The following is a 27172-nucleotide window of genomic DNA, read 5'->3' on the forward strand; positions in this document are numbered from 1 at the left end:
GTGTCCATTCTTGTAGTGAGACTTGTGGGGCGGTGTCTTCCTAAAAAGTAGAAGTGGACTCAAAGGCTGACGTTTGCTCCTGTTCAAGTCTTGCGAAACAAAATCTCCGAAAGGAAGAAAAAGGAAGTGTGCGTTTTAACTTCAAAATAAAGTAACTCATGCGCAGACGTCAATGAAATCACAAATCCAGGGTTGATTTGGCCTATGTGTACTTATTACTTATGCTGCCGTATTTTCCAACACACGCGCTGGTGCTTAATTTAAAAACAAAGCAACTCCCATGACTGATGATGATTCATATTAATTTATGATTACTATTATTATCATTGTTATTGTTGTACTACTTAATTTGTCAATGAATAATTGGACATGAAAGTGCTGAAATTGCGTGTTTACATTTTAAAGAAGCAATTAAAAGCATACGTTTAGCTTAGTTTATCATTTTTATTCGACAAAGCAAGGCATTTCATGTTGTATTTCACGGCTCGTCGCAGATTCTTTACTCTACACGTTTAACCGGAAATAAATGCTTTTTTTTGTCGTAACTTGACACGTGAACAAATTCTGATGGATCTCCTGCAGGAAAGCTAAAACTCGCGGTGCAATCGAAGTTCCTTTCCCAGGCCTGCCTCGTACTCAGGTAAGTTTCGTCTACAGCTTCGCACCTTGTTGGGTTGTTCTGAGTTTGAAAAACCAACGTTTTTATTATTATTATTATTGCTTTGGAGGTTCAGCTTTCCGAGCAGAAACGTTTTGCAGCAGCAGGCTGTTAAGACTTTTCCCAGACTCCGGAGCTGAGAGCCTGTTGCAGCTTTTAGATCTCAGAGGAGATGAATGAAAGTGTGCTTAAGCGGTTGTACTAGGTGTAAATAAACGCGCTTTAGCGGTTTTGATATGAACAAAGGTGAGGTTCTTGGATGGAACAATTTGCACAATACTAATTGTAATATTCGATGTTTATTGATTAGCTTAGAATAAACTGGCTGTGATTTATAACCCCGCAGAAACTTTTAATTTATAGTAGATTACTTTCTTTTTTCTTTTTTTTTTATTATTTTGTTCTTTTTGTGAATAAATGATAGGTAGTACTTTACTCAACAATTAAACATTATTGCATGTTTTAAATTTGAGAAATTCAACTTTTTTTTTTTTTACAGGAAAACAGAATCATCTCTCCCCATCCAAAAAAACAAAGTAAAAATTATTTTTTGATTACTTGAATGAACAGCTGTAGCTTGTCGTTCTTGATGAAAATAATACATGAAGCATACTGAACAACATACTGTAGCTTTTTAAAGAAAATGTGTAAAAATAAGGAAAAAGAAAATCAATCATGGAAAAAATAATAAAGCTTGAATGTAGTTGGACCGTCTCAAGTATTTTTGACACAAGTTGTTTGAAGCATTAACTCCAACCCCGCAGCCCCTCGCCCCTCATAGCCCCCAAATTTGGTATTTATCCTCTCCCGACTCTTCAGATCAGTTTTACGCCGTTCAAGTATATTTTCAGCTCCGTGTCCACTGAACATTGTCGGGACAAATTACTCTACCATTCAGGGTAATTACTGCCATATCCCCTGATCTTTTACCTGACATTTAGCTTTGTATCACTAGAGATAGTGGACATCTAGTGGTTTTCAATTTTCCACTTTTCTTGGATCTGCACCGTGCTACAGACCAGGTAGAAGTCTTCCGACACTGCATGTGATTTATTTATTGTGTGATTGAAATGCAGTTCCTGGCCTCGCTGCAGCTGCATTACTTGGTTGCTCAGCCTTACTGTAGACTGGGGCATTGGTCCTTGGGGAGGATTTGTTCGGTGCATTGCCTCCCAGTAAGTTCTATTGTAGAGAAAATCTGAGTGTTTATAATATCCAGAATGTTCTGATATACACCAAAAACCTGCTTAGGATCGATACATTTGTCATTTCCTTCCTTTTGATTTAACTCAACAATCCTGATGCAGGATTCCTAAAGGTTTTCTGATAAATGCTCAAACGGTGCTCCGAGGAGTAGAAATCTGAATCAATCCTGCTTAGGATTGATACATTTTTCATTTCCTTCCTTTTTATGGGAAGGCTGCACTTACTGTGGCCTTGCCTCTGGCTCAAATTTTGCTCTATATTGGGTTTATCTATTCTAACAATGTTGATTACAGCTTACAAGTTTTCATCAGCTGATGATTTCAACATTGAATAGCAAAAATTCAATCAATTCAACTGGAAAATCAGCTCAGTATCAATTGTTGGGAAAAACAAACAAACAAAAAAAACATCTGGTTGCCGCATAGGTTACCATAGTAATGGCACACAGTCATGCACTAAACATCCTGCAGCACTAGCAGGGTCGCCCTGATCACGCCAGCACACGTCTAGGCCCGCCTGAAATCTACCAATAACCGTCTGGATGATCCAGACGAGGCGTGGGACGAGGTCATGAAGTTACATGAGATCCAAAATATAACTGTTTGCTGTTAAGTCCATTTGCCGTGTTTGGAGGAAGGAGAAACATAAGAACTATCCCAGGAACACCATCCCAGAAATATGCTTTTGGGTGCTTTTCTGCAAAAAGGTTAGAACGATTACACTGTATAGAGCAGGGGACGGACGAGGACAGCTGCCTTCTGTCACTGAGATTATTGAAGATTGGTCGTGACTGGGTCTTCCAGCATGACAGTGACCCAAAGCATACCACCAGGGGAACTAAAGGGTGGCTCTTTAAGAAGGTCCTGGAGTGGCCCAGCCAGTCTCCAGACCTGTGCCCAATAAAAATCTTTGTAGGGAACTGAAACTCCGTGTTGCCTAGTGACAGCCCCGAAACCTACAAGATCTGGAGATGATCTGAGTGAAGGAGTTTGTCAAGATCCCTTCTGCAGTGCCAAAACCAAGTCAGAAACTTTAAGAAACATTGAACCTCCTTAACTTTAGGAAACATTGAACCTCCGTAACTTTAGGAAACATTGAACCTCCGTAACTGTAAACAAAGGTTTATCAAATACATTTCATTCAGTAAAATGCTTCTTAATTACATAAATGTTGTATTCTGGATTTATTTTTGATGCCCCTCTTCTTCTCGCTGTATTAATACATTTTAAAGTGCATGTTAATCATTGTTTTTGATATTTTATGTTTTTCCATAAATTACTGAAATTGTTCTATTGCAAAGTAGCACTAAATTAAAGCAGGAAACATGTGAAGGTGATGCCTGGAAAGTGGAATCTAGCCTTAGTGTACAATGTCATGTTAGAGTCTAGTTCTTCTTAGTAGTATGAAAGTGAAGATTTAATACTTCGGAAGAAAAAAAAAGAGGAACAAAGCCTTCATTGTTTGAGGCCTGAATGGTTTTGAGTGAATTTGAGACCCATAGAGACCCCATTCTGTCCTTTGGAAAGTCAAGAAGTAAGATGTAAACCCGTCCCTCATTTAATTTTCCTCTCCCGTGCCTCGTGAAGATAAAAAAATAGCTTTACTATGAAGCACATATCCTGGATTTGGCTATATCTACACAACAAGCACAATCCAACCACTTATTTGAGGGAATATGTGCAGAGTCCAATGCTACGGTTCCTGTCTGTTCTGTGGTGTTGCTGCAAAACCTCCCCCTCCACATGTCACCTCCTGTAGTTTTCTGGGTCATTCCCTGCCGTTGCTCAGATCACCGCAGAAGCTTACTTAGCTGCTGCACAAAGCGTTTACTTACACTTACATCATCTCATTCTTGTACTGATCATGACCAAAAAGTTTGTTTCAATCATAAAAAAAACACTTTGTTGCTGATTGCCAGAGAAAATAAGTATTTTTTTAAGGCATACATTGTGTTAAAAGTAGCCTTTAGAGTTATTATTTCTCCTACAGTCACGTTGAGTATTTGACAGTAAACACTTGAAAATAATTTACAGCTGCCACTTTTAAATGGAATTTAAATTAAAATTCTTCACCTTTTTTATTGTCCCGTCTTTTCCCGTTTGGCTTTACAAGCTGCGTCGCAGATGTTGCCCAAAACACATTCCAGAGTTTTCTGACCATAATTATCACTCTACAAAACATGTCTAAGGTTAAATTTTACATTAGCTGGAAAAATGTGCATTTGCTGCGAGAATGCAGCTTGAATGCATTCTTTGCATTCAATGGATTGAATGCATTTTTTTAGTGAAAATTGCAGAAACATTTGAAATTCACTGCAGAAGACATGCAGAAATGTAAGAAAATAGGCGGAAGCAGCAAAATAACGCAAAAGCCTGCAAAACGCAAAGAGAAAAACTGTAGGAAAGAGGAAACTTTAAGTCAATGCAAAAATCGCAGTATTAGAAATTCATGCAGAACACTGTTTACAAAGCTAAATTAAGGTAATAAATTAGCTAACACGCTAAAGCTAGTTGAGATACAAATGATAGCCTCTGGGTTAGGATTAACATCCTGACCTACAGTAACATACTCCATGTAGTATGGAAAAAAAACATGTAAAAGCTAAAATTGGCTAAAGATCTAAAACTAGCTAAAATAATAATAATAGCATCTAGGCTAGCACATGCATGTTGACTTACAGTAACACACTCCAAATTATTAGGTTGGCCAACATTAGCTCATTAATTCACTCTTAAGAAATATTTGTTTTTAGGTCAAAAATAGCTTGAAAGCTAATGAGATAAAAGTTCTGCAAGTATTCAAGCCTTCAATAGCATTTCAGGAGGGAAGGAATTTATGAAATTCATAAAAGTTATAAGAAAAAACCCCCTGAAATAAACAGAATTAGTTAAAGGATATGGCTGACTACATTTTAAAGTTTGAATGCCGTTTTTAGCTGAACCTACGCGGAAGTAGTTGGCTGTGAAGGAGGATACATTAGCTGAATTATACAGAAATTATGGGATGGTCCATTCATTTCAGCGGGACCCAAGATGATCACATTTATTTTATAAACAGTTTACCAAAAGCAGAATATGGTAAAAGTTGAGTGGTCAAAGTAGCAGAAAGTAAGCAGAAGTAATGTGGTGAAAAGTGTATGTAAAAAAAGTGGAGGTGCTCAAATGAACTAATGAGTCAAAATACATATCTTTTCAGAGAAGAGGACACGTTCTGAAAGTAAACCCAGAAACTAATCAGTCACTCATATGAAGTGCACAGCTATCATTCTTTGAAGTACAGAAAATGAGAAAATCTGCCCTAGATTAGGCAGTGCTGATTGGATGTTGTGCACTATGTGATTACCATGACAACAATCTAAAGTGCTCTCTAAGACCTTCGTTGTGATATATATATATATATATTGTGAAGCTTTTCAACCTGAAAAGATGTTTAAAAATAGCTTCAAATTATATATAAAAAATAAAAAAATCCACTCTGCTACAAAACCGCGGCCTTCAAGTGGCGGAGATTTTAAATAGGCAAGGAGAAACTATTGATTGCTTCGTCACACAGTTATGCACAAGCTTGCCTGAACACAGAGCCTTTCAGCTCGGGGCTCAACGTCCCACTTGCTCTTGTCCAGTTTCTATTCATCCCATTCTGAAGGCTCAAACTTAAGTGGCCCGCCTGCTGTTATCTACTCTTTCTGTCATTGTGTCGTCTTCTCTGCAACGTTGGTGGTTGTGGCCCAGGATGAAGAGTCGTCACTCACACAGACTTGACGTTTGATCGCTTCGATCTGTACCCTTCTCTGTCTGCGTGTCGATGTGTCAGGAAACTGGAGCGTACTTTTGGATGCATCGTGATCCTCGTGTGCAGAAAAGATGTCGAGGTTGTTCCACAAGCTTGGGGTGAACAGAGAGAGAGGGATCTTTGAAGATTCAATCTTTTTAGATTATCCAGAGTTGTGGGTTTTCTACAGGATTTAGGCCTGAGGACTGAAGTGGTTAGAAGAAGGTTGATCTTACGTCTATTGAGCCATTTCGGTGTTGATTTGGCCATATGATTTGGATCATTTTTATCATATTGACGGAAAAAATGATGACCTTTCCTTTTCTTTGGTAGAATCTACAATATTAAGATTTTATGTACGGATTGTGTGAAGATCCTTAAAGCGAAAAACACACCCACAGCATCATATAACCTCTGCTATACTCAACAGTGGGCATGAGCTCATTTTGGAGATTTATGTCATATTTATACCCTTTCGAAACAGCAAAGCCTAGATTACAAGTCAAGAATTCCGTGACATTCTGAAGTAAAATAAGAAAAGAAAAAAAACTTCAGTTGGATTTATTATTTAGGTGTGCGATAATGTTAGTGATGTTGGTAAAAATATGAGAATTTTCCCCACTGAACAAATGCACTTGCATTAAAGGTCCGATATTTCCACACTGTGCCCTTCATCTTTCATGACGACCGCAAACCTGAAAAGTATAAGTAGGTATAGAAAATGATGGATCTTTACTGTGGTTGATAATTGTGGATGGCCGTGTAAATCTACAGATGGAAATGGAAATGTGTTTGCCACAAGCAGTTTTGTTCTTGTTGGGTTCAAATGGAACTGGAAGGATTGACCAGGTGGGTTCCCTATTTAATTATTCCTCTGAATAGCAGGACATTATACAATTTGAGCGTTTTATGACACCCCCCCAAAAAAAACAAAAACAAAAAAAAACAAACATTTAACTGTTACTTTTCATACTGTTGACTGCATTCCAGGTTTTTCTGAAAACCTGGAATGCAGGTTTAAAACCGGCTGTGGTTTTGGGTTTCCCACCTCTAGCAAATGATGCTGCTTGCATGTGTTTCTCAGCAGCTGTGTTTCTGCTTGCTGGCATGTGCGTGGACATGCAAACTGCTCCAGGCTTTCTGCTACATACCTGCCTTCTCGCGGTGACCAGGCACTTTGCTCCCTTACAGCTTTCTGTATGAAAGCTAACTCTCACATTGCCTCACTTGTCTAAAATTGAGTTGCGTTCAATTCATGTTGAAAGATGATAAAATCACTTCTCTACAAAAGAAAAAAAATGGCTCTCAAGAGAACTTGGGGATTCTGTAGCATTTTTAAAAGGAAATGGCTCAGACTGGCATTTCACTTTTTTTTATTTCACTTGTGTTTGTCATCTCTTTTGTCTCGTCTTTGGGGAGTAAAAGGCTGGGAGTACAATGGTCCTTGTCTGAGCTCCGATGAAAGCCGGTAAGAGAGGATGGATGGGGGTCGAGGAGAGACAGAAACAGGGGGGGGACTCTTTGCTGCACACCGTCATTTTTTTATGTCACATTTTGTCAAGCCTTTTGTTTTCCATTTGTTTACCCTCATGAAAGCCCTCAAGGGGATCAGCGGCTGCTTTGCTGCTTCAGCAGGTGTAAAGTGGAAACTAAACGGCTTTAGCTCGCATAAATTGCTGCTTTGGCGAAGATTAGAAGTCCTCTGAGGTTCGAGTGCGGCTTCACTTTACCCAAGAATAGGAAGGGAAGCGGCGTAGCGTCAGCCTGGTGAGAAAAGAGAGGGGAGGGAGGGATGTGAGATGCCTCTTGGTGACCCCCCCACCTTCTCCCACTCCTGATCGGGTGCTGGGGGGAGAAAGTAGGTGAGAGGTTGAGGGGTATTCAAGAACGGGCGTCAGAGTGGGAAGTGGAGGGATTTATTCAGTGACATGAGTTTGTTTTTCTGGTGAAAGATGAAATCATTTTGCCAGAGAGGGTGACATTAGCCCCCTGTTGTGTGTGAACGCTGTTATAGAGTTTGTTTGTGTTCAGTCCACCAAACGCTCAGCTTTGCTATGAGCAGTGGAGTCTGGCCATGAATCATTAGGGCCGGACCTTGTTGATCCTCCTCCTCCGTCAGCTCCTCGCTACTGTACTCACCCAGATTTTTTTGTTTTGTTTTGTTTTGTTTCCACTCTCTTTCGGGTGAAATTGTGGCAGAGCATGACTGAGAGTAACCTCAGCGCCTGTTTCTGTTGAGCCAATCGTTTCTACTTCCTGATGTCTCTCCACCAGCCCTCCCTGTGTGTACCCAAGCCTTTTCTTCTCCTCCTCGTCTCTCTCTCTCTCCCCCTCTTTCTATCCGAGTAGTGCCAAGCCTTCGGGCCGCTGACCACACATACAGCCAGGTTCCACGCTTTCGCATTTTCGCTGGCTTTTATTTGAGGCAGGTGGACAGATTTTACCGCTCGGATACCCGATAAAATTTGTAAAATCAGAAGAACTCTGCTCTCTCTCTGTGGACGGTTATATGTTCATTTGGGCCAAAACTGACTGATATTCCGGACTGTTCACAATTTTATCTGCATTGAAAAAAAAACTAAACACCTCTGTCCTATCTAAGAAGTAACCCCAGAGCATGACGCCACCACCCTCATGCTTGATGATCTGATGGTGACGTGTAGTGATGTTTGAAAGTTGCTGCCAAAACTTTAGAAATAATTTTTATTTCTTCAGTTCACAGCACTTTCTCCCACAAGGTTTAGGAAGACTTTAACAACATCTGGGAATTTTGTTAGAGAGTTCATCTGTTCAAACTATTATATGGAAGACTAGACATCATGGGAATGTCCAACGATGGGAATCTCCTCAGTCAGGAAGGAGAGACATTCTCTGTCCCAGAGGCTAGCGGGTTTTGGACAGAAATGGTCAAATCCACCCTAGAACAAAAGCCAAAGACCTTGCAAAGATGTTGGCTGAAGCTGGTAGGACAGCGAAACATGTCCTGCACCGAAATGGGCTGAAAGGCCACTCAGCGAGGAGGAAGCCACTATTCCAGCAGACGCATAAAAAGCCAAATTGTAGTTTTCGTTACATTTGGAGGAAAAACAGGTGTGCTTGTAAGCCTGGGAAGAACATCCCAACTGTGAAACACGGAGGTGGCAGCATCATGTGCAGGGCTTTTTCAGGGGTGGCCAATTTCAATCGCACTGTATAAAATTGTTGAAATCTTTCATAAATTGTTTGGTGTTTCTTATTAAAATGTAAGATTTTACAAAAGAAAATACAAACCACAAGACAATTTTCAACCATTCTCTAACATTTCTTGTGCCATACCTGCAATCAAACTGTACAATGATGTACAAGTAAAAAAAAAAAGAGAGAGAGAGAGAGAGAGGGAAAGAGAACTGCAGCGAAGCAGAATAAATTACATCTCCGTGTTTGTTTTTGTGTGCAGACTTAAACATTTGCTTCTGCACCATGTCATTTTCATGCATTTCTCTGGGCATTTCGCTTCCTTCTCGCAGCCATGCAGCTCCAGGAGTGGTTGCGTTCGTTTTGCTCCCACGCAGGACTCAAAGGCTCCGAAGCGGAGGAGCTGTGGAGTCTCCTGCCGTCCCTGTCGACCTCCTCTCTGCTGGGGCTGGGGGCCCTGGCATCCCTCACCGTGTACTGGCTGATGACCCGGCCCCGGCCCGTTCGTCCTCCCTGTGATCTGCAAGCCCAGTCTGTAGCTGTCGGCGTGAGTGGCCCCTGCCGCTGACATTTAAGCCTTTGGCTGCGCTCTAATGTCATTGTCGTGGCAGAGCGATCGGTCGCCGGTAAATGTTTGATCTGTCCGCAGGGAGACCCCAGCTGCAGGAGATCTGCTCTCCTTAAAGATGACAATCTGCTGGAGTTTTACTACGATGACATCAGGACGGTGTATGAGATGTTCCAGAGAGGTCTGAGGATATCAGGTGATGGATGAAGCAGCAGGGCTCTCTTCCCACCATGCCTCGCTAACTGTCATTTTACTATGATTTTTGTGTGAGAAGTGGCACACAGAGTAGTGTGTAACTGTGGAAGGAAAATAATACACGACTTGTTTTTTTGTTTTTTTTTAAACCATCTCATGTCTGAAACGTTTGATGTTTAAATTCAGTACCAGAAGTTGCGCCACCCTTTGATGCGATTAGCGCAGCGTCTTTTAAGGCGTGTCTTCACCAGCATCCCACATCTACACATAAACATTTTTGTTTAGGCTCGTCAAATTGCCATCCATGCCGAGTATTTATTTTTTTTTTTTTTGTCTAAAATTGCCCTTTTTGTGCACCATGTAATTCTTATTTTTGTGTCTCTGCATTTTTTCTTCTTCTACTGGATCCATATTCTCATAAATCCAAACTCCCTGAATTCTGAAGGCTCATATAGATTTTACTTACATGCATCATTATTTACATGACAGCTGCGTAACAACTCTTTTACTTCAGAGTTATACTCTACTTTGTTTTGCTCTATCACATAAAATCCCAGTTAAATACAGTGAGGTTTGCGTTTGTAATGTGACAAAATGTAAAACGGTTCAACTGGTGTAAATAACAAAAAAAAAACAAAGTGCAAAAGCAAATTGTAAATGTGCGTAAGAAGTTTGTTTCTTGCCTCTGGTGGAAGAAATAAACTGTCATTCTGCTTTAAAAGTCAGACCTGCTGCTTTCAGACGCAGCGACTGCTACTGTTGTATAAATGGTAACTTTTTGTGGCCTGCAGGAGACGGTCCGTGTCTCGGCCACAGGAAGCCGGGCCAGCCCTACGAGTGGATCTCCTACTCCGAGGTTTGACACGACTAAAGTTTGATCTCTCTGTCCGTCATAGAACCATTCCTGCGTAACGCGTCAGTCTTTACCGTGTGTTGACTTGAGCTCTCCAACCCTCCAGGTGGCTCAGCAGGCTCAGTGGATGGGGAGTGGGATGATTGCCAAAGGTTGCCAGCAGTTTGTTGGGGTTTACTCTCCAAACAGGCCAGAGGTGGGAATTCATGTTTTCAGCCTAGACTCCATGAAACCTAAATCATCGCCACTGACAGCTTGACAAAACCTACTGTGTGTGTGTGTGTGTGTGTTTGTGTTTGTGTGAGTGTGAGTGCGTGTGTGTGTGGCTCGCCTTTCTGCTCACGAGCAGCTGCACACCCACGATGGTCTCAGAGGGAAATTATTTTAACAAACCAGTAAAAATCTCAGAGAAGCAGTTAGTGCTCCTCTGCATACCAGGTGAAACTATTTGCAAACAGAAAATGTTTCAAACTATTTTCCCCAACAGCAGGTTCACCTAGAGGACAGACGGCGCTCGGATAAATAACCTACAAACTTCATTCAAGGTTCTACAGCTGGCATCTTAAATAAAAAAGTGATGAATTATGAAAAAAGGGGGCCTAAAATTTGTTAAGTAGCATGTGGACGCTTTGCTAGATTTTTACTCCATATCTAATAAAACTAAACCCTTTATTTCAACACAAACACCTCATGGACTCCCTGCAAAAACACAAAATATTACCAGTTTTTTTTTTTTTTTGTCTAGTTTCTAGTGCAAGCATCTTTTGGCACTTGGGATAAGACAAAACTAACTTACAAGTAACTTTTCAGGAAGAAATATGAGCTTGTTATATGTCATTGATGTTGAATGGAACAAGTACTAGTTCTACTGGTAGATTATTTCACCTATAACTAGAAGCCAGAAGAAAAATACTTGGTACGATTTTGCGTTTGTTTTTTTTTTGTTTTTTTCAATGATTTAAGCTTGTTTTTTTCAGCCACACATCACCTTACATTAAATGTACTTTGAAGCGTTTACTGCTGGATTAGTGCAGAAAGGGTAGGCTCAGCATCGACTCTTGAGTCTTCAGTATCATAAAAATGTTTTGTCCTTTAATTGCGGTCCATTAGGAGGGCAAGCTGTTTACCTCCTTGGTGCCATTGAAAAAATTCACAAATCAGCTCATTTTTTAATTACAAAGTTATTTATGCAAGAGCGGTTGGAGGATGACGTGTTAAAATTAAGCAGCTTTATTTGACTTCCCCAGAGAGTCGTTATTATTTGTTTCTATGGGTGAAAACAGAAACTGTTACTTTAAATCAGACGTTGTTTGATCTTATTTGTTGCAAATGTACATGTATAACACATTACTGCGGTGAGAAACACAGGCATGTCATCAGATTAACTTTTATTTAATGACTGAGAAACTCACACTAATGAACTGATTGATTTATTTTTTTTACATTTTAAAGATTGATGTTGCATTTTACCTGCTTTTGTGTAAAATAATAATGAGATGACTGTTGTTCACTTTGGCTATATGCCACGGAAATGTCAAATCGATATAACTGAAAGAAGATGGGATTATTTATTGCATTACTCCACACAGGCACTTTCTTCTTATACCTAATAAATGTGTCTTTAGGGTGTGCAAATATGCTTAATTTAAATGAGTGGTGTGTAATCATTTACCTAAATGCTCAACTGTGTGTGTGTGTGTGTGTGTGTGTGTGTGTGTGTGTGTGTGTGTGTGTGTGTGTGTGTGTGTGTGTGTGTGTGTCTAACCACGCTGCTTTGTCTCCCTCTGCTGGCGGCAGTGGGTCATCTCAGAGATGGCCTGCTACACCTACTCCATGGCTCTGGTTCCGCTGTACGACACGCTGGGGACGGAGGCCATGGTCCACATCCTCAACCTTGGTGAGAAAACGTCTCTGAAACCTCTGCCTGGTTCACGTCTCAAACTCTGAGTCTTCATTAAAAAAAAAGAAAAAAGAAAAAGAAGAACCTCAGCAGAACAAACAAGTTGGAGTCAATAGAGAAAATGTTTAGAGAGATCATCACAAACAAAGTGTTCGTTAAACTTTCTTCTAAGGTTGATTATGACAAAAACAATGTGAGATTTTATTAAACTTTTTTTTGTATGTTTAAATAAGCTGTTCTTTGGTGGGACTTTGGTGTTGTGGTTGTTTAAAACCACAAAGATCTTCCTGCTAAACTCTATTCTTTTAAAAATGGGACATCATTTCAAACATTATAAATGTTTCTACATTAAACCTGTAAAGTGACTATCAGAAAAGAAGAAGAGGATATACAGCATGAAGTTAACTGAGGTAAATATCAAGCACTTTTCAAGTGCAACTGCAGTCGGGGCTTTGCGACCTTGGATCTTTTTCAAATGAGTACAAAAAAATGAAAAGTGTGTTGTGCGTTTCTTTTCAGCCGCCTTTATACTGACAGTCGCTATTGTCAGTCTGAAGAAGCCCAGCTTTTCTATGAAGGCCTCTGTGAGAACATAAGTAAACAAACAGCATCACAAAAGACCAAAGAATACAGCAGACAAGTCAGGGATAGAAGTTTTGGAGAAGTTTAAGCCAGAGTTATGTTATAAAATAATATTTTAAGCTTTAAAGTCCTGTGCTTAATTTCCTGTGTTTACAGATGTAAACACAGGAAAATCCTGGAAGGAAACTGTTTAAAAGTAGGAAAAGACTTCAGACTGAGGAGTTTAACCTTCAGGCAGGAAGAGTAAACATAACAGATTCAACAGAGCCACATTAGAACGTTTAAATCAAAATGTATTCATTAGAATGGCTCAGTCAAAGTAAAGGACATACATCCAACTGAAAATGTGTGACCAAGACTCAAACATTGGCTATCAGAACAATTATATTCATGGCCGTGTTTCTCCATTACACCCGACTAAACTGGAGATAATTTGCAACAAACGAGGGCAAAAAACTTTAGTCTCCAAATGTGAAAAATGTTAGAGGGAAACACCAAACAGGAAAGCCGGTTCCACTCAGGGCTCTGAATGCACATGCATGCCTCTTCAGATTATTTGTTAAAACAAAACAAAAGAAAAAAAAATATACCTTTCCTTCTGCTTTGTGTTGGTTTGAATATAAATAACATGTATTGTCCCTCTGTGAGTATTTATTACCAAATTAAATCCCAATAAAATACATGCAGCTTTGTGGTTTTTAGCTGTTCAGAATGTCCAAAAACTACATTGATGCAAACCTTTGTTTGTGTGTGTGTGTTTGTGTGTGTGTTTGTTTAGCTGAGATGTCCCTGGTTGTCTGTGACCGAGAGGAGAGGGCAGCGTTGTTGCTGGAGTGCAAAGAGAAAGGCACAACTCCCAAAGTCTCCTGTCTTGTTCTGTTCAACGACTTCAGCCAAGCCTTTTGGGAGAGGGCGAAGAAGTGCGAGGTGGACGTCCTGAACCGGGAGCAGCTCATGGTGAGTGTGTGCCAGCGCTCAGCGGAGACTCTTTTTCAAGCACACATGCTTTTTAGTCGCTCCCATCAGTGACCGTGTGTAAACTGTGTACGCTTGTAGGAGCTGGGAAAGCAGAACCTCAAAGATCCTGTGGTGAGTTTGTCGTCTCTCGGCCGCGACGTCACCGCACCGAACTGATTCATGACCTCCTAAATGCCCGCCCGACGGCTCTGTCGTTGCCCCTGTCCAGCAAGATGTCATTAACACTCACTTATGACCCAGACCGAGGGCTTCCTCCTCTCTAAACCTGAGTCACGTTCTCATTTTTCGCTGTCTGCCGCAGCTGCCCCAGCCTCAGGATCTGGCCGTGGTTTGCTTCACCAGTGGAACCACAGGTACGCCTGATCTCAGAGGTCTCTGTGTAATTACACCCCTCTAACATCATTAGAGGAACGGCCCTCAGTGCCCACATGCAGGCCTTCTTTGCGGTGCCGCTGTAGGTTCCTTTTTTGCTGTGCAGGGCACGGCAATAATTTCTTGTTTATTTATCCAGGGAAGCCCAAGGGAGCCATGATCACCCACGGGAACATCGCCTCCAATACTTCCTCTGTCATTAAGATCCTGGAGGTCTGTCTACATTTCCACCTCCTTGTGTAATTGAGAACAGCCTTGCAGCTAGGGTCGCACTCCCATCTGCTCGTATCTCAAACCTGTTCCCCCCCTTCCCTGCTGTGTCTAATGGTATGATTAATTGGATGTTTGATTGTCCCGTGTTGCTGTGAGATACTTTAACTAATTGCCCCTGTCTAAAGATTGTGCTGTCTAGCTGCTGCTAAAGAGACGCGTTTGATTGCCTGCGGGGCTTCGCCCGTAATCCCGCTGCCTGAGCGTAATCTCTCCCCCGAGCTTCGCTCATCTCTCTTCCTGTCGTCTCTCAGGGTTCGTTTGTGATCCGTCAAGAGGATGTGTCGATCTCTTACCTGCCTCTTGCCCACATGTTCGAGAGGATGATCCAGGTAGTTTATCGTCTTGGCTTTTTTTCTTTTTTTCCCCTCCGTCTGCCCCAAATAAAATCCCTCTCTGTCGCAGCTCACAATGTACTGCTACGGAGCCCGAGTGGGGTTCTTCCAGGGTGACGTTGCTCTTCTCATGGACGACATTAAGACTCTCAAACCGACCCTCTTCCCCGTTGTGCCCCGCATTCTTAATCGCATCTACGACAAGGTCAGTGAAGCGCTCGGCTAAGCCGTGAGAAGGCTCCAGAGAAAGGCGGTTCTCACCTCTTCCGTTTTCCTCCGATTTCCTCCCAAGATCCTGGGTTCGGTGACCTCTCCGTTTCAGCGGGCTCTGCTCCACTACGCTGTCAGGAGAAAGCAGGCCGAGCTCTGTAGAGGGATTGTGCGCAACGACAGTCTGTGGGATAAACTGGTGTTCAAGAAAATTCAGGTCAGAGTCTGAGAAACACAAGTGCCAAGTCGGTTTCCTGGTGTTGCTTTTATATCAGGGTTTTCACGTTTTCTTTTTATAAAACGGTATGGTACTCTGGAGAGTGTTCTGTTGGTGGGTTTTAGGTGAAAGTCTGTCATATTAAGAATAGAAACAAGAAATGACTTTTTTACCTTAATTTATTTAGAACTAAATGAAGGTGGCATCTCACAGATGCCACCATCTGTAAATTTTGTCTCGGCATTTCTTTCACCTAGTTTCGACCCACATCATGACATTACCACTGCTGTGCTTAATTGTGTCAACAATAAAGTCTCCTCAGTTTGTTATTCTGGATATATATCACGTCATAATGGGCATGTTTTATTTTAGGAACTAGAATTTGTTTTTGTGGCTTTAATTCAGTTCAATTCAAAGTACTTGGGGAAATTAAATGTCCTAAGTAACATTATCTAGGGTTTCTCAAAGAGGTTTTGTAGATGCTGGTGGCAGGAAGGAACTCCTGTAGCAGTCTGTATTACGGCGGTTATGAAGAAGCCTCTGACCGAAGACACTTTGTTGTTGTCTCATAAAGAAGATGTCCATGATTATCTGAATTTTATGAAGAGTCCTTGGTTTTATAGTAGCAACATAATAGTTTTCACATTCTATTCATAAAATAGAAATTATTTAGTCTGCCCTTATTTATGAGTTTATTCAAAAGTTAAGGTATACCAAATTATATTTACATAATATGGTACTATTAGTTTACTTGGATGTTTCTTCCCATCAGGCTGCCCCATATCATGACACTGCCACCGCCGTACTTCAGTATTTAACAATACCTGTCCCTTATTGTGTCTTCAATTTCAGTCAAGCGATATAACTGACAAGGCCATACTTCTAATATTTTTATTTAAAAACTAGAATTTTTTTTTCTGTTCAATTTTTTTTTCAGTTCTGTTTTTTCCTGACTGTTTTATTCATCTGTGTATCGCTTGAATTTAAATGGCATGGCGTTAGTGCGTACATTACCTGTGAACAATCAGCCTTGCAAATCGCACCAAATTCGAATCCAAGCTTCTCAAGAGAAGCACAATTGTTCCAGCAGCTGATGCCAAAAATCACCAGCAGCATATTGGACCTGTGGGAGTGCATTGAAGAGGCATTCACACATGCGACGCAGAACTGAAGGAGTTTGGCTTGCAGTATCAATTCAGATGGGAAACTGTGACCAAGGGCGACAAAAGTTCAGACAGAAACGAGCTCAGATCCATGACAGAGCTGTCTTTTGACCACTTTTCTTTTCTTAATATTAAAAAGCTGATTTTGTTTTACTCTGTATTTCAGGCCAGTTTAGGAGGTAATCTCCGGTTTGCCTTGACTGCCTCAGCACCCATCTCCTGCACGGTGTTGTCCTTCCTCAGAGCCACTATGGGCTGCATGATATGTGAGGGTTACGGACAGACAGAGTGCACTGGAGGCTGCACTTTCTCTTTAATAGGAGACTCCAGCACAGGTTTGGATATTGCTCTTTTAAAATGCCCGCATGTCCTCATCAGATAAGTAAATGTCTTTTTTCTTTTGTTTTCAGGTCATGTTGGAGCGCCTTTGCCATGCGCTATGGTGAAGGTGGTGGACATCCCTGATATGAACTACTTTGCTAAGAATGGAGAAGGAGAGGTGAGATTTATGATATGTCGCATGTTCTCCTCTAGCCTGGATCCTGGAGATAGTTTTCTGTCCTTTTGTCTCGGTAGATCTGCATCCGCGGCCCCAGTGTGTTCAAGGGTTATCTGAAGGACCCGGAGAGGACAGCGGAGGCCTTGGACAGCGACGGCTGGCTCCACACTGGGGATGTGGGCCAGTGGCTTCCAGTAAGATTGGGACACAGTCAAGACTATAATTTAGGCCATCAAGAGAGAACTGTTTACATTTTGTCTCTATAAAATGTAGTTTATGTTATTCTAATCCTTCAGAATTCTGCTTTACTCTCTGTTGGTCAACATGTAAGCTGAAAAAACGTGAATAGGTTTAGCGGTTATTAATGCCTTCGTGCAAACCGTCTTTTGTCTAAATGAGAAAATATTCGTGTCACTCCATGTCTTGTGTCAGAACGGCACGCTGCGCATCATCGACAGAAAGAAGCACATCTTCAAGCTGTGCCAGGGAGAGTACGTCGCTCCAGAGAAGATAGAGAACGTCTACATGCGTTCTGTTCCCGTCCTCCAGGTGTTTGTGCATGGAGACAGTTTGCAGGTGAGCCACTCAATAGGGTCGTTTTCAGTCAATCCGCAGGCAAAACGCCACCAAGAGAAAATGTGAGATGTTTTGACTTTGTTGTGCTTCATGTCGCCAGTCCTATGTCGTAGGTATAGTTGTTCCTGACAGAGAAGTGTTTGTTGAATGGGCTAAGGAGCGGGCCTTTGTGGGGTCCTACCAGGAACTGTGTCAAAATCCAGTAAGTCCTACTTCAAATGTTCTTCATCCAACAGCTTGAAAAGAGTTAAAAAAAACCCCAAAAACGAGCAACCCTTTTCTCTGACAGGATGTAAAGAACGCAGTATTAGAAGACATGAGGGCTGTGGGGAAAGAAGCAGGGCTCAAGTCCTTTGAACAGGTGACTTGTTTGTGACATCAAAACTAATCTCAGATCAAATTTAACAGCAGCCAAGAACACTACGGTGATTTTTCTCTTTGTGTTTTCTCAGGTGAAGGATCTTTATTTACATCCGGAGATGTTTAGCATCGCCAACGGACTTCTCACGCCCACCCTAAAGAGCAGGCGCGCCGACATCCGCAGGGTGTTTCAAGAACAGCTAACGAACATGTACAAGACTCCGATTTAACTGTGTCTACAAAAGGAAATACTGTCCATGGTACCTGAAGATAATTAGTGGTGATATTTTGTTTTTCAAACACTTTTAACTCCACTTGATATTTGATTGAATTTCACTCGGATGTTTTGTGGTAACTGGATTTTTTGGTCAGTGCGTCCAAGCATTCACAATCTCACCGTTCACTCTAATGCCTTCCTATTAGTCACCGGTAATAGGAACTGCTATTAGTTGTAGAAAGCAGAATAACAAATATGATTATGAAGTCACCTTCAGAGGCAGTTTCACATTTTCATCATGCTGCACTTCTTTCTAGGAGATTTAAGGGTCTGTGTGTACAAGGGACATTTTGCTCATGAAAGCTAGATTGCTTGTAGATTTGTGTTGTACAGTTGTTGGCGACTTGTATAAGCATACTTTGTAAAAGTGTTTAAACCCCTTGAACTTTTCATGTCTTGTCATCTTACAGCCATGGATTGTTATGTATTTCACTGGGATCTTAGTAAAGCAACGAAATGCAGGAGGCCTACAAAACGTCCATGTAAAATTCCTGCTTTTCCACGGTCGGTATTCAATTTTTTTGAATAGTACCAAATAGTTGAGTTTTACGTTTTCACCCTAAATATCATGAAGCAACACTTTTGGCATTGTGGTAAAGAGCTACTTTTGCCAGCTAGACAAACTTTGATCAGTCAAAATTGATACTTATAAAATGTGAACTAGATTATGTCAGATTTAATGGACATAACTTTTAGTCCCTCGTATCAGTTCTTTGGCATCTTAACCAAACCCACATCTTAACAACTTTTGAGTTCATTTTAAAACTCTGAAGTAGATCTAGAAGCTTAATGAAGAGCTGAAATATTTTTTTTATTGTTGAATGAGTACCGTACATTTATCTGCAACACATGAGCTTTTATGGTTTCTTTTAGCAATAATTTTAATTATGCCATCCACCATTGCACTGGATTATGTCATACGTTAAATATATATATATATATATAAACACCATGCAGTTTTATGTTTTAAATAATGGCAAAAACTAAAAGCCCAATAAAATGCGTTGATATTTGTGGTTGTAACTGTGAGAGGTTTTAGGGGTGTGAATGCTTTGAGGGTTTTCACAGCTCAGTGGTAAGACCTGTACAGAGGATATCTTAAGTTAAGCTCGTCAGAATAAAAGATCATTTCAATCTGCAGTGATAAATAAAATATGAACTGGTAAACCTGTACAGTTTTCTTGACTCTTCATGTTCAGACTTTGATACACAAATGAGAAAGTAGCTGGTTCCTCTTTTCAAACTTCATTAGACAGAGTAACAATAACTAAAGACAAAGAATCCCATTAGTTCCGTAAAAAAAAAAAAAAAACTCTTAAAAAATAATTTAACCGATTAAGAAAAGCACCTTCATTTTTAAAGTTATTTCTGTGCAACATAAACAACTTAGGTTGCAGAGGTCAACTCAAAACAATATAAAAATGGAACAAATCAACTTGTTACCATACAAAGGAAAGACGGACAGAAAAACAAAATCACAGCTGAGAGACCAATGTGTACATAACCGTATAGTTTAGCTTTCATACCGAGGCTCATCTCAATAGAGAGTGAAAACAAAGCAGTGTGACTCTTTCCAAAATTAAAGGAGACCAGAAACAAAAACTGGCTTCCAACCCTGGTGTTGAGGGTGAAGAGAAGGGACTTTCTAAGCATGCCAACAATGTGTGAGGCTCTTCGCTAACACATACTCTCACCAACAATAGAACAAAGGATGGGTGCTGTGAACAAAAGGAAAGCCGGTTGCTGTGAGCAGCAATTCCCACTAGAGGGAGTACAAGCATTTTTCTTGGTGGAGACGGTTCCTCTCTCCCGTCTGAACGGATAACCTTTCAGCAGGGCAGCGGAGACGCATTATGCAGAATAGAGGTTGGAGGCATTAGAAGCCCTCACATACGATGGCACAGAAGTCACTTGAATATCACAAGAAGATGAACAGTTTTTTTTTTTTTTTTTTACAATAAACAAGATGTTTGTGTTTTAGTCCTGTTTAGTAAAAAATTAGACTTTTAGTAAAACGAGTGATCAATAAAACGTTTCTTTAAATGTAACATTAGAAAACAAACATAACGTAGTAGAACCTTATAATTTGCTTTAGCACATCCTGATTCCATTACTACAAAAAGAATATAACATATTGGCTTATGAAGTCGCACTTGGCTGATGGCTTAGTTAACGTGGCGTTCAGCTGCTCCGAATTACAACGTCTTTGCAAAGAAGGAGAGGAAACAAAAACAAAAAAAAACATCAGAATGTAGTGCAAAACAAGAGGGGCTGCAATGAAAGAAACCACCAATAATTTTCAGGCCACTGCTGTCCGTCTGAACTCCTGAGGAGGTTTGGAGGGGATGAAATCCATTCAGGGAGTGATGAAAAGAGCACATCCCGATCTCTGGCATTCCCCCCCCTTCAGTCGTCGGCGACAATGGACAGAGAGCGCAGCTCGTTGAGCTTGGCCTCGGTCTCCTTCTGCCTCTGTTCATCAGTCAGCCCGGCTTCGTCGATCTGATCCGTTAACTGGCTGAAGATGTTGTACATTTCAGTGAAGTAGACCACCTGACGGGCAGAAAACACACAAGAAAAGATTGTGTCATGGCAGGGAAAAAACCCCCAAAAGCATAATCCCCATCTTTCCTCTGAATGTATTCAGGGGTCAATCCGCAGACCTTTGTTCACCGTTAATCTCACAGTCTGATCATGCTTTGACTCGCACGTCGGAAGCTGCCGGTCTCATACGTCTTCTAATGAGGAGTGATTTGAAGAAGAGGGAGCCCGCAGAAATCAAACAGCTCTCACAAAGCCCCCAAAAAGCCAGCACTTGAGTGGATAGTGACCGTGCTTTTCTCTCCCAATCTTAACAAGAGATGGAGTGTTCACTGAAAGCTTTCTTGACACTTCCCACCCCTGCTTCTTCCCCTTAGTGCATGAGTCAGGCTCCCTGGAGAGTTGCTTTGATGATTAATAGACTTTAATCACATTACAGGACTCCAAGAAGAGTAGGCAGAGAATAAAAGTACTGGGAAATGAAACCCCCTTGAAGCCCACAAGCATATCTCAATATTTATTCAAACAGCAACGCAAACAATGCCACGCTCTTGAGGGGACGCGCGAGGCATCCGTGGAACAGCATAGATTTTTCCGCTGCAGAATAAAACAACCGGACCGACCAAGATAACGAGACGGGGGGTGAGCGGAGGGAAATTTACTTACTAAATCGAATTATTTGTTGACTCAGAAGTTTGTCAGAAGTATAATAAGGATTTCAGGCCAGAAGCAATAATGTCAGGTCTCTCCAACCACTTTACACATGCTCTTTTAAGTGCTCAGTCTGAAAGACATTGCCTGTTTACACCAATATGTGCCACCTAAACCACATGAGTGGGCTCTAAGTATTGGGTTACTGCTGTTTGTAGGGGTAAAACGGATACACTTTTTTCCCCCAAAAGTGACTTGTTGAAAGGGCCATCGGAAATGTCCAGAAGAACGGTGATGATAATGTACACCAGATCACTGTGCCCTCTGTGTCCAAAGCCACCATTTCACTGCTGGGAGTAAGCACGGCCACACACACCTGCAGCTACTTATTACAAAGAGGAAAGCAGAACATTAACCAAAAATGCAATAGAGACAGGGAGATATAAAGTTTATAGTGAATGAAAAAATGTTTAAATAGTGGGTCAGAAATTTGTCATCCTGCCATAATAAGGAACCCAAAAGTCAGAAATATGACTGGGGTTGTTAATTTTGCTCTTAGCACTTTATTTCTACAGTTGGTTTCCTAATGGTTCTATTAAATGCTGTGTTTACGTTTCAGAAAATTGTTGAATACAATTACTGTGAACTATTTGGCAGCAAAGCTTCCCTGCCTGATACGTACGTTTTAGTGGGACTCCCACCTGCATGCAGCTGTATGACAGATTTGTAGCCAAGGACGAATTACAAAATACCTCTTATTGCCCTGCATGTCTCAGATGTTTCCCTGTTTTAATGCGCCTGATTCAGCCGACTGCAGTTCAGCAAACTGCCTGTTCATCATCCGTTAATTGAAATCAGCTGGGCTGAAGCAAGGAAACACCTAAAACATGGAGGGCCGTGTGCTGTGAGGACCAGGGTTGAAAAACGTGCTCCTAAACTCTGCTGCATTGGCTACTGCTAATAAAGTTTTTAAAGGTTTCAAAACCACTAAACATAAACTTTCTTCTAGTTTAACGTCCTTTTACTGAGACACCAGAGAAAGTAAAAGAGTAACCTCAGTTGTTTTTTTTTCCTGGTCTTGTCCCAGCTGTGTAAATCAGAGTAGCACTCTTGTCGCGATTCACTTAAAATCAGATGGGTGCAACAAGGTTATTACGCTTTACTTATGCTTGCAATAAAAACACGTTGTGCTGTTTAAAGAAAAATCCTGTAGTCAAAACCCTCTCACGGAGCTGGAGGTGCGCACCACCCAGCTCTGTTGGTAAGGTAACGCTGTTTAAAAGCTACAGCTGGTAAAGCATTGAGTAGCTGTGCCGACCGAACAACCTCGCAAACATGAGCCTGGTTTAAGAAAGCAGAATGACAATCAGCTATGATATTCTGCAATAGGAGTATTTACGTCAAAGTAACTGCTAAATCTAACAGGTGTTTAGACTAATTCTTTTATTTTTTAACACAAGTCCAAGTAGCAAAATCAAAATGGCAGAATAAAATGTCATAGATAAATTAATAGGAATGGTAATTAATGGTAATTGTTATGAATAATTTTTTTGTATTTTTTTTGGCTGAAGTCAGATTTGAATTATAATTATACCATTTAAAAAAAAATCTAATTTTATTTTCCTTCTATTCATTAAATGTATAAAAACTAAGATCTTCAAGTTTCAGTCTCTAAATGCATCAGCCAACAGGACATACTTTAAATTATTTTGATTTTAGTAAAAATCAAACAATAATCCTAAAACGTATATGTAATATGAAAAACAGACTTTGATAAATGAGAATTCTCAGGTCAAACTATAAAACAATAAACAGAAACCTGTATCAGCCTGAAGAGTTGATTTTTACTCAAGGTTATTGTCCTGTGAGAAGCTCATACCGGCCTGTGCCTCCTCTGAAAATAACTGGAAAAGACTTGTTACAGTGAAGTTGATGTTCACAACAAAAGCAACCTTTGTGCCTTTTTCTGACACAGCGGGAAGGAAGAGAAGTGCTCAGGATCAAGTCCGCTTATCATCCGCTGGAGAGTGCTGTACTTCATAGCTAGAGTCACAAACAGATTCTTACTAAACATATAAAAAACAACAGCAGGTAAATATTTTTGAATTTAATCCCAGTCACTTGTATGTCTACTTCTGTTGGGCACAGTTTGATGTTACATTTGCAAGTTCAAAGTGCATCGGCAAACTCCTTAATTGACAATAAGTCACAGATAATCTAATCTGCTAATTAGGAGTGTGCCAGTGACTGTCCCAAAGAGGAAATGACATGGGCCAAGCAGGTCTGTGTTGGGTGGGTGGGGGAGGGGGGACGCGGCGGCGCTAACTTCAGACACTCAGCTGCTTAAAGACGAGCTCCAGGTCGGAGGAAGGCCTGCAGGACTGCAGCGGAGCCAGACAGACGAGGCCTTCCTCAAAGCAGTGTGGGCCGTCACTGGGGGGTTAATCACATTAGGACCGCAGAGAGGGAGACAGACTGCCTGCGTTAAACACACCCTTCATCAGACACTTTATCCACTGTTAACAGCTCCCTGCTGACAGGGCACGTCTGCAGCTGCGAGAGCCTTCATCACGCCGCGATTCTGGGGAAGTCTGCTAACCTGCGCCCGGATGAGAGCCTCGAAGCTGGGCTGGAAGTAGTCGATGCGGCTCTGGTAGAATTTGGGCATCTCGTCCAGCAGCTGCTTGTTCTTGGCCTCAAAGTCCTCCTTGACTGGTCGCAGCTCTTCTTTCGCCTGGAGTGTGGAAGAAAAAAAAAAGAGAGAGAAAAAGACAGGTCACATATAGCCTGTCTTAATGTAGAAAACTCAGGGTTCCTGCACCTTTTCTTATGTTTTCCAGACTCAAACTCCTAGAGTTCGACGTCCTTACTTGCTTGATTTCTTATTTTTAAATTTGAGTCAGGTTTATTAGTATAGCACATTTCAGCACATCATAAAAACATCATACAGTCATCAAACAAGCAATGAACATTACATCTTGTCAAATGCCATCATCAAGCAAACACACATAAAATATGTTGATCAATATTTCGCTAACCAAGAGCAGCTCTAAACAGGTGGGTTTTTAGTTTTGACGTAAATGAACTCAGTGTTTCGGCTGTTTTGCCGTTTTCTGTTAGTTTGTTCCAGATTTGTGGTGGATAGAAGCTGAATGCTGCTTCTCCATGTTTGGTTCTGGCTCAGGGGATGCAGAGCAGAATCAGAACCAAAGAACCTAAGTGGTCTGGAAAGTTGTTACAACACCAACAGGTCTTTAATGTATTTTGGTGGTAAGCCACTCATTTTGATTTTATAAATGAAAATGCTCACTGTGAAGGAAAAGCAAATATTTCTAGAATACCCAGGTTTTATATATTGAGCCTGAAACACCAAACATTTTTATAAAATGGATGGATGGGTAGAAGAATCAGTGAATGAATGCATTTCCAGATTGTTTATGAGCCCTTAAAATGGTACACCGTTATCATTTACTCTCTCAAGAAAATATATACAAGTTCCAGATAACCAAAACTAAAACCCACCCTGACACGAGTTAGATTTGAGTAAATCCATTACTTGAGCCACCATGAGGGATGTTTTTCTTATTGTTATGAAATATATTTGCCTAATTCCCACGGAGATGCAGTGCAAAAAAGGCTGTAATCACGACCACAGTGAGGAGGAGTGGGTAATGTGGGCAGACTTGGCTGTGAGTGGACTCCAGCACCACTGATCTCTGTGTGAATGTATTAGTGGGTAGTCTGCTGTAGGCATAGAGTTATGGAATGCACAATGAATAATTGTGAGAGGGTGAGAATTTTTATTAAGGGGGATTGGGGGAAGTTGCAATAATCATACACTAACATATTGTTTATGTGCAAGCATTATGATAAGCACCTCTCGCCCCGGTTTTATTTTGCCGCATATGTTCGCTGAAATGGCCAACAAAACGTTGAGCGAGGATCGTTTCTTTAAGTGCGCACGGATTCAAAGGGCAGGGATGTTGGGCCTCTTCAAGGCTTTGTTCCCCTGACAGAGCTTTTCTCAGTGTGTGTGGGTGGCTCACCATGTGAGGATGTGTTAGAGGCAATAGCATAGGCAGCGCTGCAACATTATCTGTGAATGTGCACGCTTCTGTAGTGGCCTCGCGGTGCGTGCATGTGTGTGTCTACAATTCTCAATTACGTGCCTGTAGATGTGCAGCAGTGCCTTTTTTTTTTTTTTTTTTTTTCTTTTTTCAAAAAGGCACAACTTGAGAGAGCCTGGCAGCTTGCGTGGGTGAAAGAGTGCACATGTACTGTATGCATGTGCTAAGCTACTTTATTCATATCCAGTCAGCATTTGTGTCTTTTTTTTTTTTTACGCTTACAATGCTCCGTTCTCAGGACACATAAACAAACGAGAGCAGGTGAACCCTCCTCCTGCTGCTGCTGAAGTTGGAGCGAGACTTTTAGAACGCCGACGTGTGCGGCAGTGCCAAACAAAATACCTGACAAAGTTTGACAATAGCTGGCCCCGTTTTCTCTTTCTCCTCGTACTTCTCCACTTTGGATTGCAGGCGCTTGTAGTCCTGCAGAGCCTGCTCCCGGCGCTTCACCGCCATGTTGAGGCTCGGGAAGACGCCGCTGTACCTGAAACGACAGACACATGAAGCAATACTCGAAGTAAAAACAATTCCCACACTGTGATGGGGAAAAAAAGAAAAGATATCCGAACTTACTGAAAACAGTGAAAGCACATTGCATCATAAAAGCCGCTGTGATTTAATAAAATGGCTCTACTCAACATCTTATGGTAGAGGTGCTCTCCATCCCCCAGAGGACGGCTCAGCATTAAGCTTCCTCTCATCTATTATCTAATTACTATAGTTCAGGGTGGCATGAAACAATTCATTTTGTGACAATTATCATATTTCAAATGAAAATACATTCTTGCAACAAGAATCCTGGTCTTGTGCACTAAAAATAGGAAAACATTCATCTGTAACTTAGCAACAGGAGTCTGAGCTTCATCCTGGGACTTGTTGCACTGGTTTATGGCTGCTTTTAATGGGAGACGGGAATACCGTACACAAACATATTGTCATGTATGATGGTATTTTATGCAAAAATAAAAACTTAAAACATTTTGTTCGCATTTTCTTTACTTTAGAAGGTTCAAATTAACCAGATTTAAGTGAAGTCTTAAATGACAACAAAGTGTAAAATGATTTAAAATTAGGGCAAATAAAATCTGAGCAATAAACAAAAACCAGAGAAAACAGCTCCCCAAAGCAGGCCTGGAGGATTACTCTTACAGGTACTGATTACACATGAGTCAGAAGTAAAAACAGTCGTAATGAAAAATTTAGATAAACCTATTCTGAATGAGTCATTTAAAGCGCTTCATCAGCTGTGTAGGCACACTACTACGGTCGCTTTTTTAACGTCAGCCATTAGGTGTAGCGTTATTAGCTGCAAAATGTGTGGGCTCTGTGATTTACGTTGCTCTCCGTGCCAACCCTTGCCCTGCTATGTGCGGCAGATCAGGGAACCACCGAGACCGTGCAAACGGATTGTGAAATCCTAGATTAGAGCTCTGTCTGGTGCTGCGCCTTAACGGAGGCTGCCTGGTTAAAAAGGGGGAAGGCGCTGAGGATCTCATCCAGACAAGCAGGGATTGTTTCCGACAGGAAGTGAAGCAAGGAGTGGTCTAGTAGTGTTTGAGTGACATCACGCAGCCCAGCCCAGCCCCACAGCCCACGCTCTACCGCTATTTATAAAATCCCACTTTGGCCCAGTTTATGGCAGGGGTGGAAGCCGATTCTCGAGTCTACTATCTGCTCCAGCGTACACAT

At 41.2% G+C, this 27172-nt stretch overlaps 2 protein-coding genes across 2 annotated transcripts in view; one reads left to right on the forward strand and one right to left on the reverse strand.

The window, feature by feature from the left end:
* Positions 1 to 67: 67 nt before the first annotated feature.
* On the forward strand, positions 68 to 19335 carry acsl2 (acyl-CoA synthetase long chain family member 2). Its single transcript, XM_008419002.3, has 20 exons — positions 68 to 640; positions 9142 to 9356; positions 9459 to 9573; positions 10364 to 10428; positions 10532 to 10621; positions 12223 to 12322; positions 13686 to 13864; positions 13964 to 13996; positions 14187 to 14238; positions 14397 to 14470; positions 14782 to 14859; positions 14933 to 15067; positions 15155 to 15289; positions 16619 to 16787; positions 16863 to 16951; positions 17029 to 17145; positions 17384 to 17527; positions 17628 to 17729; positions 17817 to 17888; positions 17980 to 19335. The coding sequence occupies exons 2-20, from the start codon at positions 9144 to 9146 to the stop codon at positions 18115 to 18117; spliced, it is 2100 nt and encodes a 699-aa protein (XP_008417224.2). The 5' UTR covers positions 68 to 640; positions 9142 to 9143; the 3' UTR covers positions 18118 to 19335.
* The window catches only part of bin3 (bridging integrator 3), a 35053-nt gene continuing 26835 nt past the window's right edge, over positions 18955 to 27172 (reverse strand). Inside the window, exons 7-9 of the mRNA XM_008419003.3 lie at positions 25826 to 25967; positions 23956 to 24090; positions 18955 to 20717 (exon numbers count right to left, since the gene is read on the reverse strand). Of these exons, the coding sequence (XP_008417225.1) occupies positions 20571 to 20717; positions 23956 to 24090; positions 25826 to 25967 (424 nt within the window). The 3' untranslated portion in view covers positions 18955 to 20570. The remainder of the gene's footprint in view (positions 20718 to 23955; positions 24091 to 25825; positions 25968 to 27172) is intronic.

The sequence above is a fragment of the Poecilia reticulata genome, chromosome 9 (genome assembly GCF_904066995.2).
Source record: "Poecilia reticulata chromosome 9, P_reticulata-male-v2, whole genome shotgun sequence".
Classification (NCBI taxonomy): Eukaryota; Metazoa; Chordata; class Actinopteri; order Cyprinodontiformes; family Poeciliidae; genus Poecilia; species Poecilia reticulata.

Coding starts and splice junctions, on each gene's coding strand:
- acsl2 (XM_008419002.3), top strand. CDS start 9,144: ATGCAGCTCCAGGAGTGGTTGCGTTCGTTTTGCTCCCACGCAGGACTC. Junction 14,860..14,932: donor TGTTCGAGAGGATGATCCAG/GTAGTTTATCGT, acceptor TCTCTGTCGCAG/CTCACAATGTACTGCTACGG. Junction 17,730..17,816: donor AGGAACTGTGTCAAAATCCA/GTAAGTCCTACT, acceptor TTTCTCTGACAG/GATGTAAAGAACGCAGTATT.